Source organism: Myodes glareolus, chromosome 9, assembly GCF_982192425.1.
Source record: "Myodes glareolus chromosome 9, mMyoGla1.1, whole genome shotgun sequence".
Taxonomy (NCBI): Eukaryota; Metazoa; Chordata; class Mammalia; order Rodentia; family Cricetidae; genus Myodes; species Myodes glareolus.
In genome coordinates this window covers 63,401,374-63,418,483 of record NC_142034.1, presented here as the reverse complement: position 1 = coordinate 63,418,483, position 17,110 = coordinate 63,401,374, and the positions used below count along the sequence as shown (strand labels likewise).

Genomic DNA, 17,110 nt, shown 5'->3' with positions numbered 1-17,110 from the left:
AGTGGAACTGGATTTGCCTTCCAGGAAGATGCTTCCCCCATTCGGTTTTCCTCAGGATCAACTCTGCTGTGAGAGCACAGGTGTTTGGAATTCCTCTGCCCAAACAGGTTTGGGACTCACAGCCATAGGCTCTGGAGTCCTTAGCGACAAAGTTCCCTCAGGAATTTGGGGAGTGTTCTTTCCAGTAAGTTCTGCTTGTGACCACACCTTCCCTAATATGGATTCGCAGCAGCTTCACTGCTTCGTCCTGTGTCTCTGTCTCAATGGACTACACTGAGAGAGGGGCTGTGGAGTGCGTTTGATCCCTGCTGGTGTGGTGGTGGGGTGGAAGCGTCTGCCCACAGCCCCTGGGAACTGTCCTGGGCTCTTTGCAGCTGAATCCTTTACAATCTTATTGAGTGTTCTTTGAAGTTTGCTAAGGTTGGATTGGAATATGGAGTATCTTCCAAAGGCTGGGATATGCAAGATATGATCTCCAGTTGATGGTGCTCTTGAGAGTGGTAGGACCTTTAAGTGGTGGAGCCTAGTGGAAGTTAGGTCACTGATGCTGTGACATTGAAAGCAAAGTCTCCAACCATTCCATATTGTTATTTTCTGGCCTTGAAGAGAATGTTACATTAATATGTTTCCTGCCATTGCCACGTAGGACCCTAGCAGAGGCCAGAAAGCAACGAGTCTACATCATGATTTTGGACTTTTAAAACCATGAGCTAAAATAAGCCATGGTTTACAAGTTAATTATCTCAGTGGAAATCGAACATGGAGGCTCCCTTTCCAACACTGGGAGGCCAAACGCTCCCTACCCTCTTCTTGTTTACACACTGTAACCTGCATGAATTGCACACCCACTCACTCATCCATCTACTCATTTATCCTCCTCTCAGTCTATCCATCCTTTTGTCCATTTATCTACCTGTTCATTCCCTCATCCATCCACTTACTCTTCTGTTCATCCACCCAGCTATTTCCCATCTGTCAACCTATCTACTCACTTGTCCATCCATCCATTCATCTATCTGTCCAGCCATCTACCCATCACTTAATCCAACAGGTATTTTGTGCATTCTGTATATGCTGGACACTGATCTAGATGCTGTGATGTATCAGTTAAGAGAAAGAGAAACAAAGTGAGTTGTGTAGTGCTTGCCTACAATCAAAGCACTTGGGAAGCTGAGGCAGAAGGACCAAGAATTAAAAGGCCCCAATAACAAAGCAATTTTGAGCCCCCCCCCCCCCCGAAAAAATATTGCAAGACTGTCACAAACTATGAAACAAAAGGAAAACAAAACACAGAAGATAGAATACAAGCTTCCACTGCTGGGGGCTGGGGATTTCATCCTAGCAGAAAGAGACAATGGATTGGATAACAAAGAAGACAAAAGAAATTATACATTGTATTAAGAAGAAATTAAGACTTGAGAAATGCAGAGCAGGGTACGGGAGTCAGGAGAGGAGGCTGTAGCAACTTAAATGAGGGTGGAAGGATGACAAGCAAGTCTCACTGAGAAGGAAACAGCTGGGCACAGACCTGAAGGTGTGGATGGAACTACGGCCATACATGGCTCTTTCTACACCACAGAGGAAACAGCATGAACAAAGACTCCAAGGCAAAACAGGAGGTCGTTTCTGGGAATGGGAACTGGGATGGAACAGTAATGGGAGAGAAGGTCAGAGACAGTGGAAGGCCTCTAGGTTACTTAGGCACATTATGTATGTGAGGGGACAAAGCATCCTTTAGACCCTACCCCCTCCCCGCGTCCCTCCCTTAGACAAGGTATCATTACGTCTGTCATCAACCTCACACAGATCCACCTGTCTCTGCCTCCTGAATGTTGGGACTAAAATTGTGTGCCACCACACCCCAGACTCCTGTCCTTTAAGAAAATCACCTAGGTCCTCAGATGGGAGCTGTGCTCACATGTATACATGGACCGTCTCTCTACAGAGTTTCAGTGTGTGTACCTTCCTGGGACTTTCTCCTGGCACTAGCATAGCCCAGGAAGATGGAGTCTCATCTGTCTTAGGTACCTGGCTATTCACTGGTGCTCCCTGGACCTGAGGAAAGCGAAGGATCCCCACAACCTGCAAGAGGCTGATGGACAGTTATGGGTTGAATTTGAAATGACTCAGGGTCCCATTTTGAAAACTTGGAACCTTGGTGGTATCACCGTTTTTTGCAGGCTGTGTGCGTGACTTGGCTGGTGGAAACTGGGCACTGGGAGTCAAGGAGCACATGCAGGGCAGTAAACACGGAACTGGTGGGAGACCGGGCTGGTGAAATCTGGAGAATGGCATGGGATCCGAGTGTTCAGCCCCTCGCTGTGCGGATGAGGAGGCGGCTCCCTGGTGTTCACACTGCCATGAGCTGCCATGGCTTCTTCACCATGGTGAGCTGAACCCTGTGAAACCGTGAGTCAAAAGAAATCTTTCTCCTGTTGTTTCTCTAAGGTATTATGGTCACAGTGATGAAAAAGGCTGATATCTATGCGATGGCCTGCTTTCCTGAGTTCACACTTATTTTCCATAGCCAACAGATAATACATCAAAACTCTGATTCTCCAAGAGGATCTCAAATTTGAGGACAGTCTGAGCAACATGGTATGATCCTATTTCCTTTCTGTGGGAGACTCATTCCTCCTCTCATCAGCTCCACAGTATGCCTGGATGGAATTCTCCTGTTTCTTCTGCAGGGAGCAGAACAAATCTTCAAGATTCTTTAAGAACAAATCTGCCAGGCTCTTGGTCAGGCCTTGTAGACCCCACCCCCCTTAAACCACACATTTATCAAATCTCACCAATCAGATCTCTGCCTAACTCCATGCTCCCTGGCTCAGGTGTGCTCCCTGGACCCTGAAGATAAACTGCTCTGAACAACAAAGCTGCAACTTTGGTAGTGCTGGAGTCTGGGCTGGGGTTGCACTGACAGTGAGTGAGCTGATTCCCCCTTTTGGGGCCTGTCTTGGAGGCCCCTTAGTCCTGGCTTTCTGTTAAGCAGAGAGGATGCCAGCGATGGAACCAAGAGCCTTATGTACGCCGAGAAAATGTTCTACCCGTCAGGCTTTGCCGTACCAGAAGACTAGCATCACTGCCCACATTGTGTCCTGCTTAACCTGATTATCTGGGCTGCCCACTGCACATCAGAAGGGGCTGCTGGCCTGTAACCCACACTCGCCAGAGCCTTAGCCAGTAAATCCTCAATTAGTTTCTGTTAGTGGGGCAGGGAGGCAAAAGGAGTCTCTTTGCTCTGAGGGTGTTTTGGTGGGGATAACAGTGATGCATTCTTGGAATTTGTTCAGCAGGGCAACCCCTTAGCAACTGTGTGTGTGTGTGATTATGGTGCTGGAGGGCTCTGCCCGCCAGCCTCAGTGGAACAACCTGAGTAGTTCTGAGCTTTTTTTTTTTTTTTTTTTTTTTGAGATAGGGTTTGTGTAGCTTTGGCTGTCCTGGAACTCTATAGATCAGGCTGGCCTTGAACTCACAGAGATCTGCCTGTTCTGCCTCCCAAGTGCTGGGACTAAAGGCGTGCACCACCACTTAACAGCTGAGTGTTTTAATGTTTTTGTAAGTTCTCTGCCCTAAATCCTACATTGTTTTCCTGTGCTGGCTAACATCACTGCCGGTAGCCGGACTGACTTCCTAGAAATAGCTGCCTAAAGCTGAGAACATGCGATTGCTGATCAGTTTCCACCAAGTTGGAACTCAGGAATGATCCCATTGCTGGAAAAATAGACCCCTGAAAACTCACATGTGGTACAATGTGTGCCAGAACGAGCATGCACTGTTGCTCAACCCCCAGTAGAGGTGAAAGGTGGGACCTTTAAGAGGTTTCAGCCCTTGGGCATGGGTTAATCATTACTACACTGCTACTGTAATGTGTGTCCCCTTGCTCTTCTGCTGCCTGCCACAAACGGTGCAGCAAGAAGCCAGGTGTGATCCCTGACCTTAGACTCTCTAGCCTGGGGAATCCTAGAAGCAAACCTGTTCTTTATAGAATGTCCAGCCCTGGTTCTGCTGTGACGTCATATAGTAGACTAATATACAAGTGCTGTGACGATCACCTGTTTTGCCTCAAAGACCCGAGGCCACCACCTGCGGCTCTAGTCAGAGCCTCCCAGCTGGCTCGGGGTGTAGTGACTGGGGACCATACTGAAGACCGACAGAAAGACCATCAACTATTCATCCCGAGGCACTGAAAGAGAACCAGAGAACACCAATTTGACAACCAGAAAAGCATCTTTAATATCTTGAAGCCATAGGACACAGCTGAAATCCCTAAATGTGATCCTGGAGGTTGCAGTCAAAAGCTCAGCCCACAGCTGCACAGGATCTCGTGTACGAAATGTAGGGCATTGAGCTGGAAGTAGGACCCTGAGTAGAAGGACTTGTGGGAGGCCTTGAGCCAACCCAAGTCCTGATCTGAGGAACAATAGGTGAGTGGCCTGGTGCTCCAGGGGAGTGTTCCTGTTCTCAAGCCAGACTTCTGGATGTTGGCCATGTACCTTATAATTCAAGACAGAGCCCTATCTCAGTCCTTCAAAGGAATAAGGGAATTGCTAAAAACTTTATGTATTGTTTCCCAAAGTAGACATCTGATCACAAGAGCTGGGAACCATCTAGAGGACAGGGATTAGTTTTGGATCCTGGGCTGTCTAGCTGTATGGGTTGCAGGCTGGTGACTCCCCCAATCTGACCCTGTCCCTTCATCTGCAGAACAGGTCCAAGAACTGGTGTCTCTTGGGATTTTCATGAGAATTAAAGTAAAACCACTTTAGGGCCTGCAGTGTATACTAGCTACCCAAGCCCTGGTGGGTTAGGTCCCATTTAAGAGGAGCTGGCATGAGCAGATTCCCTGTGTTCTTGTTTTGGAAAACTTGCACTGCTCCTGTGTTTACCAATGTTGGGCCAAGAATCCCCAAATGACCAACTTCAGGGCAAAGGGCAGCTCATGTATCAGAGGCTAGTGTGGGACCATGACCTCTTCTAGGAATCCCTATAAAGCTGTTGCCCAGGCAATGAGGAGTAGGGATCCCAATGCTAGTTACCACTATTGTGCTGGGAGACCCGTCAGGCCAGGGGAGCCTTCAGAGCTTAGGCTCTCCTGAAGTGGCGGGTCCCACTATGCAGGTAGTACTGAGGACCAAGAAACAGGCTGGACACCAGGGAGGACCGCTTCCTACACAATCTATCTCTTCCCCATTCCTTCACTCTGGGGCTCCCTGACCTCACCTGTGCCTTAGTCTTTTATCAGTTACCAACAGGATCATGCAATCTGTTCAAAAGTCAGAAAAATGAGGGGGATGTAGGTCCCAAGACCAGCCTTGGCCCAGATACTACTGGTGGCAGATTGAGTAGGAAAGGCACATGAGTTACTGCCTGTGTAGACTGGGCAAGGAAGAGAAACCCCAGGGTAAAAACCGACCACAGCACAGACCCACTGAAGGAACATGAAGCCGAGCGACCAGTGGCTAACCATGGACTCCTGGAGTGAGCCGGGACACGGAGCAGGTGGGATGGAGAGGCAGATGGGTAGCACCAGAGTGGCCCAGTTGGGCAGTATTGGTTGGCCAAGAGGAAGAGGCAGAGATATGGTTATTGCTACACCGCAAGGCTGGGAAGCCTCCAGGACATGGGCAGTGGGACTTTAAGGCTGCCAAGGCAGTGAGGATGCCCAGGCCACCTGCAGGGACTTGAAACAAGTTCACCAAGGAAGCCTAGCCACTCTTCTTGGGTCCACATGAGTCAGGGACCCTCATTCAAGTAGTGTGGTAGACACACTGCCCTCATAGCTGGCAGAATACTGTCAGCAATGTCTTCCTAGAGGCCCAGGGTTTGTCTGGACCCGGAAGAGTTCCTGGCAGACAGAGAAGGGCAGGGGAGCTATGTTGGGTTATCCCGGAGTTCTAGGAGGCTGGAAAAGGAGCATCAAGAACAGGGTAAGAGTCAGGGGTGCAAGAGGTAGGGAGATGCTGAGGGTGGGGACCATGAAGATCCATGCCATGACTGCAGAGGTGAGTGAGGCTCAAGGGTTCTGAGCTTAAGGATTCCCAGTCAGGATGCATGGTCTCCTGCTACAGGTTTCAGCACTCCTGCAGAGTGGGAAGGTGGCTGGAGTGGCTAAGCAGCAGTGGAGATGACCAGAAGCCAGGAACACAAGAGAGGATACAAAATGGATTTTGTGTGCCACCTTCCCACCCATCTCCAAGGTGACCTTCAAGAAAGGCCTGGTAGTGCTGCTGGAAGGTCAGAGAGGGCCGAGGATACTGCACTGCTCAGCAGACCAATGCTGTCCTTTGAACTGACTCCAGCAGTTGAATCCATGGGAAAGCAGACCCTCAGCTAAGGATCGTGTTTCGCTGCAGAACCCACATGAGAAGCCAGGCAGTGTGGGTAACCAAGGAGAGGAAGGCATTCACCGTCACCTGCCCCGTCTCTGTGCTCATGTGCTGGTGTGCATGCCCACGGATGGGTCGGGGCCACAGTTCTCACACACCAGGAACACGTTCTCTGCTGCCATCCACTGCCTGTGCCAGGGCGCACAAGTCTGAGAAAGAGAAAGGGTTACACTGGTAGTGGCTAAGGCTTGGCATCCCCTCCTTGGGAAGCTGGCACATAGGGTTCCTGTTGTTCTTCTTGGCTCCAGGAACACCCTCCTCATTTGCAGGAAGGACACAGCTCCAGGACGTGGTGGCGGGGACTCTACCTCACCCTCTTGCTGATCTGAGCAGGGACCCAGTAGCCAGGCTAGATGGGATGTGCGGCTGGTGGAAAAAGGACCTCAGCAAAGCCAGAGGACCTCTGTAGGAAGGTCTTGGCCACTTGGCCTGCTCTTCATTCCACTCTGGATATCCACACATCCTCAGCCAGCAGCTGGTCCCCAGAATTCTGGACGAGGGCTGCAGATGAGTGTCCTTGCAAAAATAACTCTGAGCCTGTCCCCATGGGAACAGGTTCCTGAGAGCACATGAGCTGGCTGAGGCCCACGTGGAAGGCCCACAGGGTGCACTCCTGCACACAGTGGCCAGGGTCATGGCTGTAGGCGCTCCAGGTACTGCGGCAGGGGGTTTTCCTTGACGTATTTCTGGATGTACCAGCAGGTGAGGTGAGCCTTCAGGTCTTCCTCCACCACGAAGTCCAGGGCAGCCTGGACCAGCAGAGGAGAACAGTTGTTAAGAGTCGCAGCTTACTGAGGCCCACTGTGGTCCATGACTGGGGGCCATCAGCGTTCTCTGTTATTTCCCCAGGTTCCCCATGTGGCTACCTTCCCATTTTGCCTAGCTCAGGGTCTCGAGGTCTTTCCCTGGTAATTGGGTTAACTCACAGACCAGCTTGTGACCAGGTCTTGTATGTAAGGGCACAAGGCCCAGAAGGCCCCACAGTAAGGGAAGAGGCCTCCAATCTAGGAGAGTAAGGGAGTAAGGGAGCAGAGAGGGGAAGAGAGAGACACAGGATTGGGAAACCAGCAGAGGGCTTCACTAGAAACACAGGGGTGGGGGCTGCACCCAAAAAGCATTCTTTGTCTCACCTGTACTTTGTTCCCAGGCAGCCTGGGATTTTGAAGTGTTGGAAAGGCAGGTGGAGTTGGATTACCCGGGCATGCACCTACTGACTGGGACATTCATTTACTCTGCATCATCAGGGCTTACTAAACAAGTCCTGAGTGCCAAGTCCTGGTCTCAAGGTGGAATCAGGCTATAGGGACCCTATACTCAAAACAGTTGTCACCTGCCACAGAAGGCCTAGGAGCACACAATAAGCAGTTTCCAGAGTTCTCCCACTGCTAACTGCAAACTCTTGGCCAGATGGGCCTGTGAAGCTGTGGCCTAGACACTAACTAGAGTTAGCCACCAGTCGATCTTCCCTGCAAGGGGAGAGTGACAGCTGTGTCCTGGTCTGCTGTCCATCATACCTTGGCCAGGTGCTTGGCAATGCCACGCCCACGGTAAGCATCTGGAACCTCTGTGTGCTGCAGGTCTACAATCCGCTTGCCCACATACTCATAGAGCAGGACAGCCCGGTCATGACATCCTGGAGAAGGGGATAGGAAGAGCTGAGGCATGGACTCCAGGGGGTCCTCGGAGCTTCACAGGTGTGGAGGATAGGGTAAAGAATGGTATCTGGAGCCAGACCACCAGTGTGCTACAAGAGCTGAATTTTGAATAACCCCTGTACCTCGGTTTCTGTATCCCCAGAGTAAGGAGCATGATGGCATTCCTCAGAGGGCTGTGTGTATAGAATGCCTCAGAGGGGCATTCTCTGCTCAATGTGGTTGCTACTGTCATTCCAGGGACCCCAACCCTGTGTCCTCAGCTAATCCCTGCCTTAAGGTCTAGCATGGGACACAACAGAGCCTAATAAACCCATGACTTCAGTGGAGGGAGGATCAGGAGGCACTATCAGTCAGAGCACAAACCCTGCCCATCCCCCAGCCAAGACTCAAGCTGAATCAGACTCCACAAGACATCAACATTAGGCACAGGAAGCAGGAACAAATCGTTATCTACCCTCCCTGCCCTGCCAGGACAAGAGTTCACCAGTCTGCTAAAATCCTGCTGGAAATGTTCCTGGGGAAGCTGCTTCAAATCACAATGTGTAGTTCTCTGACTGCCTAGCCACTCATCCACCCAATGTTTATCAAGTCGCAAACAATTCTCAGGTGCTGAGAACACAGAAGGAAACAAGGATTTGCCCTCATGACTAAGGGGAGCAAAGGGAAGCAGGAAAAGCAGGTAGCGTGTAACGTATCAGCCGATGCTGGTGTGGCTAGCTAGAATGGACCAAGGGAGTGGGAAGTGACAGGGGCAGGTGCCTTCTTGGCTATCATGAACTAGGTCCTTAGTAGAGGGATGGAAGGTAACTCATAGTTTCACAGAATCTAGGGCAAAAGAGTCCAACGCAGCAGCCTACCTTAGTCCTGGTGGGAAGAGGAGGCCAGGCTACTCCAGAGGTGTCTACTCTGGAGGACTTGATGGCAGCTGAGGGATGCTCAAAGACAAAAGAAGCCAAAGGCAAACCCAACATTTTTTATTCGAAGGGACTGTCTGTGTGAAAGAAATGCTCAAGCTGGCACCGGGGAGAGGCAGAGTCATTATGGCAGGGGTTGCCAGGGGGCTCTCAGGACAAAGCCTGTCATCTGGGAAGGGTGCAGTTGTCAGAAAGAGGGGATCTGGCTTTTGTGCAAAAGACCTGAAGGAATGGGGGGACACAAGGCCCACTGAGGTGGTGAGCACAGCAGAAGCAAAGTCCTCATGATGCTTAGAACAACAACAAGGTCAGAATGGCTGGCCTGAGTGTGTCAGGGACAGACAGTGTAGGGAACCAGGTGTCAGGGATCCTAGGGCCACCAAAAGACCAGCTTATGCTCCCAGCAGTCTTGGGAGGCAGGGGCTGAGCTCTTGCAAACTTGCTAGTGTCTTCAGTCTCTTTTTGTTCTCAATTCCATGGAACCTACTTAGCCTATGGGCAACCCTGGAATAGTGCAGTGATTCTCTGCCTAGGCCTTTGGTGTTTTTTTCTTTTTCTTTTCTGAGACAGGGTTTCTCTGTAGTTTTTGGAGCCTGTTCCAGAACTAGCGCTTGTAGACCAGGCTGGCCTCGAACTCACAAGATCCACCTGCCTCCTCCTCCCGAGTGCTGGGATTAAAGGCGTGCGCCACCACAGCCCGGTGGCCTTTGGTGTCTTGTGGTCAGGACAATCACCACCTTCTCCCCATAGCCCCCAGAGTAGACACCCAGGAAAAGTCTGTCAAAAACCTACTTCTTCCCACCAGATGCATGAGACTAGAGGTGGACTAGTTGTATATGGAGCCCCGAGGCCTGGCCCCTGAACCTTCAGTGGGATCCCCAGAGAATAGCCAAGTCTCCAGCAGGTGTCTGCTTAGGCCTGCAGAAGTACACGGGCTTGCTTTCAGATATGCCAGCAGGTTCCAGCCACACCCTAACTGCAGCCCCTCCCTACAGCAGCCACTAAGTGTTTGATTAGCTGCTTGCTGGTCTTCCCACTTGCCACATCTATACTCAGAGCCTCCCAGGTGGGCACCGCCTTCTCATTCCAGGTGTTTCCTCATTAGGGGCTTCTCCTGACTGCCCACCGTCACAGGACACAATGTTCATGTGACACTGTCAGCTACAACAATCCCCAACACCCAGGCAATGGATGGACCACCTGGACTCAGTCTAGGCGAGGCTCTGAGTGACCCAGATCTCTGATGACAAGCATGTTGGGGACAATGATGGGCACCCAGAAACTGGAGGAATCAGCTGGGCTCAGTTCTAGCACTGTCTTCCTACTTGCAAAGTAGGGGGTAGAAAGATTCAGGGAGGGATCTAAGTGGGCCTTTTTGCCACTAGTAGCTGTCCCAGAGGTGGAGCGCTAGCTCAGCAGTGAAGAGGGCTTTCTGCTTTCACAGGGAACCCTCAGTTCTTAGCACTCATGCCTGGCAGCTCACACCTGCCTGTAACACCAGATGCAGGATCTGATGCCCTCTTTTGACCTCTACAGGCACTGGAATACATGGCATGTGTGTGTGCGTGCACGCACACACACACAAAACAAATCTTTAAACCACATATACACAGACTTGAGTGGCTGACCCTGGATGAGGTAAGGAAAGAGAAGGCAAGGAAGGGGCTGGAGGCAGGGGCCTTATCTAACTTCGTCCAACCTTTAGATGACAAACCCTCAGAAGACAGCCTGAGGTTCCATTCTGGACTAGCTGTTCACCAGCCTCCTGCCTTGATCTCCCACCTAGGAAACAGTGGCCACACATCCTGTATTTCAGAACTTCAGTTTGGGGGTCATATATACCTGAGTTCTGGTCTCCTCTCATATTCCATATCAGCAAGTTCTTGCCATTTCCTGCCACTTCTGCTCAGGACTTAGACATTTCTTCCACCCCTGCTCACACCGCGTGGACCAGGATAGTAGCCAGCTCCCTGCTCTATCATGCCCCACAGTGTGTTCCTCACTAGCCCAGCCTTAGGGTTCCTGATCCATGTCATCTGTTCTCTTTTCAGGGTCAAAGCCAAACTCATACAAACCAACATTTTCAGGCCCTATACTATTTGCCCCCTATGAGCTCAGTCTCACCATACACGCCCATAGTCGCCATGCTCCCCTATCCAGGCACTGCTCCTGGCTGCTCTGAACACACAATGGGGACTGCAGGATCTCTGCTCTCAACGGCTTCTTTTGTCCAGTGTCACTTCTCCCAAGGGCCTTTGTTTTATAAGACATTATGTAATTTATTTGAGACCCACTTCTCCCTATAGACTGTCAGCCCCACAAGTCCTGGGCACCGTGAAGGGTGCTGGTAAACAGTAGGTACTTAGTAAATACTAGTGGAATGAACCGTAGTTGGCCTAGGCTGTGCAGGAGGAGCGGAGGAGGGGCTGCCAGCCTTTAGGCACCTTGTTCCCCTAGGGCACCATTTGTGGTTAGCAACAGGGCAGCAGGTTCCACAAGGTTCAAGTTTAAAGCTGTAGTCTGCTCACAGCCAGCATTAGAGTGCTGTCCTTTTGACTGGACCCATTTGTGGAGAAAGGGGAAAAGAAGCCCAAGAGATCCCTGTTTTTCTCTTTGTGGATCTAATGGGTCTCCGGAATCACCTGGAGAATCATACACAGCCTCCCTGGAACTCAGAAAATTTCAGAAAAGAGATTCTGGGGAAAAAAAAACCCAACAAACAAAATCCAGACAAGGCCTGTCAAGTGACCAGGGCCAAGTGTCACTGCCAGCTGAGCCACCACCAGCATGATGACAGGATTTGTTTCTCTATGGAAAGAACATGACAGCATAGGGGCAGCTGGACCCAGATTTGAATATGACTCTGGTCTTGCTAAGGCTGGGCAAGTCACTTCCGGAGCCCCAGCCTCAGTTTACCCATGTGTAATGTGGGGCAGTATGTCACAACAAGGAAGTGACAGCTGCCTCCACTGTAGGTAGGAGGCACAAATGGGAGGCCAGGCCTCTTTTGCTTGTGACCAAGTGCAAGTCACAGAAGATTGGCTCAGAAACGCAGGACAGGTTACTCCATACCTTCTCTGCCGCACAACTCACTGGCGGACCTCACACAAGTGTGTCCTTTCATTGGCGCAGTGGCCTCTAAGTTAGGTCACAGACGAGCCCAGGGGGCCCAGATGGGAGGGGTGGGCTACAAAAAACTCAAGGTCCCATATTTCATAATCGTTTCCAGTCCCTAGGATCAATGGGAGTGTGGGTCTGCTGGGACAAAAGCTACAGAAGATTAGGCCTTGACCTAGCTCTCGGGTTAGAAAAGTAGCCATTTACCTATGTTTATCAGTACTCGCCGTGCACCGAATGTGTCATTCTGAACCTTTACTGCCACACTATCTCATCTCACTGCCAGCCAAAGCGGTGTTCACTACAGCTATCCCCACTGCAGATTCTGAGTGGCCGAAGCACACATCGACTGGGCAAGTTGGCTTAACTAATATCTTAGAGCCACCTACCCGCCTCCTCCTCCAGGCCATAAGTTCCCGGGGTTAAGCCCCAGGCCTGCGCAGGCTCCTCCAGGGCGGCAGGAAGCAACCGAACACTCGGGGTGGGGGGGTGGGGATGAGTGACAGGCCACCAGCGACCTGCTCTCTAGGATCCAGGGTGGCAGCCCTCCGTCCGCGATGCCGGAAGCCGGCAGCGTTAGCAGGTGCGGGCTGCCGGGGCGGGCGCGCTCCGGTAGTGCCTATTGGGGTTCGGGAGCCCTCCCGCCCCGGGATCCGTCCGCCCGCAGGTCCCGCCCCGTCCCGCCCGCGCGCGCGCAAACAAAGGCAGCGCGGTACCGTTGAGGCGCACGGAGAACTGGCGGCGTTGGCGGTCGTGTTCCACGCGGATGGGGCCGCCCTGCTCCAGCGCGCTCGGCGGGGTCGCGTGAGCCATCGCGCGCGCCGAGGCTGAGGACCGCGGACCGCAGCGAACTGACTCTCGGGCGGCGCGGGTCGGAGAAGGGGGCGGGGCCGGAAATCAGCTGTGAGTCACGTGCGCCGCGCGCACGGTCTGTTTGGATACATTCCTGGCGTCTCTTAAAGAGGTCGCGCCGCGCGTTTATCTGGCGGCCGCAACAATGATGGGCTGGCCCCTCAAAGATGCCGATTGTTCTCGGGTTTGCCCCAGGTTCATCTGTAGGACCTACATGGACCCATCTGAAAAACACGTAACTTCGACCCGTGGGGCACTGGCTTCACTGGCAAGCACAGATACCCAGACCCTGTTTTACTGGGACGGGCGTCAAAAGACATACCTAGTCTCCAGCTGGAACTCTGCTGGGACTGGCGCTGCGCAGTTCATCCACCTGAGGCAGTTGAAGCTACTGTTGAGAGATTACCCCCAGGCGTGTTTGGGACTGGGTGAAAAGTCACCTCTCCCAAAAGAAAGGCAGATTTACGAGGTCCCTGGGGGACGAGCTACCCAGGAACCAGTGTATCCCTAGAAACCACAGTATTTGTAACGACTCCTCAGCAAATAGTATTTGGAAAGCTTGCCATGGATGTTCACAGAATCACATTCTGTTAATTAAGGTGCAAATTTGATGTCCACATTTATAAGACCACCATACAGAAAGCTTGGTGTACCTCAGTGGTTAGAGTGCTTGAAGGTTATGTGTTCAAACCAACACAAAGTGTACGTCGGTGGTGGTGGTGGTGACGATAAGGAAGCACTTAGCAGCTAAAAAGAGATCTCCATGGGTCTGCTGCCAATTGGTGTCTTCCTTTGAATGGAACTATGCTCCTTGATTTTCAGCACTATTGACTGAACAGGTTTTTCCAAGAACATCCTATACAATGGAACTGCACAATATTGATCTTTTAGTATCTAGTTCATTTCTTTTCCCTGACCGTCCAGGAAACTGCTGAGTAGACCAGGCTGACCTTGAACTCAGAGACCCGCCTGCCTCTGCCTCCCAAGTACTGGGATTAAAGGCGTGTGCCACCACTCCCTAGTTTAGTATTTAGTTTCTTTCTTGGCATCCACTTGTGATCAGCCATGTTGTTGCTGCTATCATGTTCATCGCTGTGTCAGGTATTCCACGGTGAGCATGTACCAGTTTATCCATCACATGTTAATGGGTTGTTGTGTTGTTTTGGTTTGGGGCTGCTATGAGTAACATGTTGTGGATATCCTCTGGCCAGTATTCCCCTGGGGTAGTTCTAAGGAATGTGTTGCTGGGTTGTATAGCCGGTGTATGTTTAGTTTTGTGAAAAACTACAGGATCCTTTTCTAAATGTGCAGTTTTACATTGCTACTGATAATTTTGGAAGTTGCAATGGACATTTCATTATTAGTAGCAGAATTGGCTCTTGAACCTTTTCCCAGGCTGCCAGGCTGATGCCATTTGCACATCCATTTAATGAACACTTTTTTTGTCTGGTTTTGTGCCCACTAAATTTTCATTTCGATTTCTTCTGATCCTTCATATTGTTTGGTTAGAGGTCAGATGCATTACTGAGAGTGTCTTTTCTGAGCAAATAATTTCCTTAACAAGTGTGTGCTGAACCACAGCATTTGTAAACAAAAGCTGAGGTGGGTCATTCCATGCAAATGGGATCATGTGATAGGAGAGGGCTAGAGCTTGGCTGAGTCAGGGCTGGAGGCAACTGTGAACTAGGAAGATAAGGCCTGTGAGTCTCAGGTGACCTCACTCCCCAAGAATGTGAGTGGAGAGGGCCAGAGTACGTTCCTGAACAGTGTCTGAGCAGACCACTCATCTGCACACCACTGTGCCTTTGCATGACTGCCCTAGTGCCACTTCCTGGAGAAGCCCTCGTCTGCTCATGTCTACTGACAAGACGTCCCACCAGCCAGACTAGGGGAGAGTCTGGCCTGATGCAGGTCAGACAAGGGCACATGACAAGCTCACTTCTCTTGGACTCTTTTTCTTCCCTACGTGCTGGGGTCTGTGAGCCCTGCAGAAATCCATCTTGGAAGTTAGGCATAGTGTTGGCCTGTACTCCTCGCACTTGGGAGGTGGAGGTGGGCGTTCAAGGCAATACTCAGCTACATCCTCAGCTTGAGCTATGGGCAACCCTGCCCACCCAAACCAAAGAAGTAAAGTCCTTTCCAGAAAACAAAAGAATAAAATGAGTGCCGGGCGGTGGTGACCCCACGCCTTTAATCCCAGCACTCAGGGAGGCAGAGGCAGGTGGGTCTCTGTGAGTTCAAGGCCAGGCTGGTCTACAGTGCAAATTCCACCACAGTCTCCAAAACTATACAGAGAAACCCTGTCTCAGAAAACAAAACAAAACACAAAAACCTGAGCAATGAATGTTTGCTGGAGTCACTGAATGTCTGGATGACTCAGCGCTGGAAGCTGCTCATGGCCATGCCTGCCCGGGTTGCATGAGGACTGGAGTAGGGGTGGATCTGATTTATCTGGGTGCTCTTTAGTCTGCCAAGCATGTACTGAACATCTCCTGTGGGGCGGGGACTGTTGTGAGGACACAAATGAGCAAAGCAGATGAACCCCCCTGTCCCCACAGCACAGCTCCACAGCGGTGGTGCACTGACATCAAAGAAGGAAGGAGTGGGTTGATGGTGCCAGTGCTCCCCAATCCAGCTGGTTCTGGGTCAGTGCGCTCCTGGAGGCAGGCTGGCTTCAGGCAGGCTTCAGCTGAGATAGAGGCTTTTAAAGAAAGACTTGAAGGAAGTAAAGGAATGAGCTGGGTGGGAGAGGGAGAGCAGTCTAGGCAGCGGCGAGAAGGGCAGAGGCATGGGGTTAAAGAGCACTGGTGGGACCAGGCGGTGGAGGGGCAGACCGCTAATTCTAGTACTAAGGGAGCAAGAGGCAGGCGGATCTCTGTGAATTTGTGGCCAGCCTGGTCTACAGAGTGAGTTGCAGGACAGTCAGAGCTACACAGAGAAAACCTATCTTGAAAAACAAAACAAAAGCACTGTTGGGAAGCCACTGACTGCCACCGGGTCGCATCCGTACAGCAAGGACCCCTGACATGAGCTGGGAAGGAGCCCGGGGGGAGGGGTTGGGGGAGGGCTTGGGCATGATTTTATTTGTTGTTTTGAAAATTTTCCACATTTGTAGATAGAATAGTAAGTAAAATACAGTCCTACTTACCTGCCCAATTGCTGTTTGTCTTCATTTAACACACTTTAGAGGGGTGTTTACATTCAGTAAGAACCCCTTCTTGGAGCAGGTATTTTACAAGCCACTGAGCCACCACCCCCTCAGTCCAAAACAATGTCCTGCCCTGATACTTCTTTCAACCCCTTACCCACCCACCTGGCCAGTTTGCAGTCCTTGTCCTTTTGCCTTTGCTAGAGTGTCATCTAGGAACCTTGCAGCTTGTGACCTTTTGGCCTGCCCCCCATCATTCTGATGCCTTTGCAATTGACTAATACATTGTCCCTTCACGGCTATGTAAGATCTGAGAAATGGTTTTAAGTGCCCCTCTGCTAACTGCATGAGGATGGCCCAGAAGTGAAACAGGGATTAGGGACTCTGTAATGCTCCCAAGGACAACATAGCGGGGTTGTTCAGTCTCAAACTCTGCCATTTTAGTGACAGGAAGGAACGTTCCAGCCTCCACCCCCACCCTGTCTGTTGCCATGACTAAGAGGTCTTCTCAGCGCCCTGAACATTATGGATACTTTGTCTCTTTGCTGTGGTACTGTAACTGTCTGGGAAGGAATGAAGAGTTCTGAAGACACTGTTGTGACTATCAGACTGTTGAAACAATGTGCCCCAAAGAAATGGGAATTTCCCCAGAAATCTGCTGGGAGAAGGAAAGGCACTACCTACAGGGGAACCTGTTTCCCTGAAAGATTTCACACAGGTCACAAGCCGGGTCAGAGCACCTTACAGGATGAGGCTGAAGTCCTGACAGTGACGGTCAAGGATGTGCAGGACCCCCTTGACTGACACTGCTTAGATGTGCTCTTTCTCCGCCCTCAATTTAAATCTTGCTCTCACTTCAGGATTCCAAAAACTTGGGGGTTTTCTGGAATTGTTTCTCTCTCTCTCTCTTCGCAGTGTGGCCACATTATTTTTTTCCCCTCAAGACAGGATTTCTCTGTGTAACCACTCTGGCTGTCCTGGAACTCTCTCTATAGACCAGGTTGACCTTGAACTCACAGAGCTCTGTCTGCC

The 17,110-nt window shown here is 51.0% G+C and overlaps 1 protein-coding gene across 1 annotated transcript; it reads right to left on the bottom strand.

The window, feature by feature from the left end:
* Nucleotides 1-4,214: 4,214 nt before the first annotated feature.
* Natd1 (N-acetyltransferase domain containing 1) lies at nucleotides 4,215-12,958 on the bottom strand. Its single transcript, XM_048448139.3, has 3 exons — nucleotides 12,795-12,958; nucleotides 7,907-8,025; nucleotides 4,215-7,141 (listed from the first exon to the last, which is right to left on the bottom strand). The coding sequence occupies exons 1-3, from the start codon at nucleotides 12,889-12,891 to the stop codon at nucleotides 7,025-7,027; spliced, it is 333 nt and encodes a 110-aa protein (XP_048304096.1). The 5' UTR covers nucleotides 12,892-12,958; the 3' UTR covers nucleotides 4,215-7,024.
* Nucleotides 12,959-17,110: the final 4,152 nt, after the last annotated feature.

Coding starts and splice junctions, on each gene's coding strand:
- Natd1 (XM_048448139.3), bottom strand. CDS start 12,891: ATGGCTCACGCGACCCCGCCGAGCGCGCTGGAGCAGGGCGGCCCCATC. Junction 8,026..12,794: donor GTTCTCCGTGCGCCTCAACG/GTACCGCGCTGC, acceptor CCCCTTCTCCAG/GATGTCATGACCGGGCTGTC. Junction 7,142..7,906: donor TTGCCAAGCACCTGGCCAAG/GTATGATGGACA, acceptor CTGCTGGTCCAG/GCTGCCCTGGACTTCGTGGT.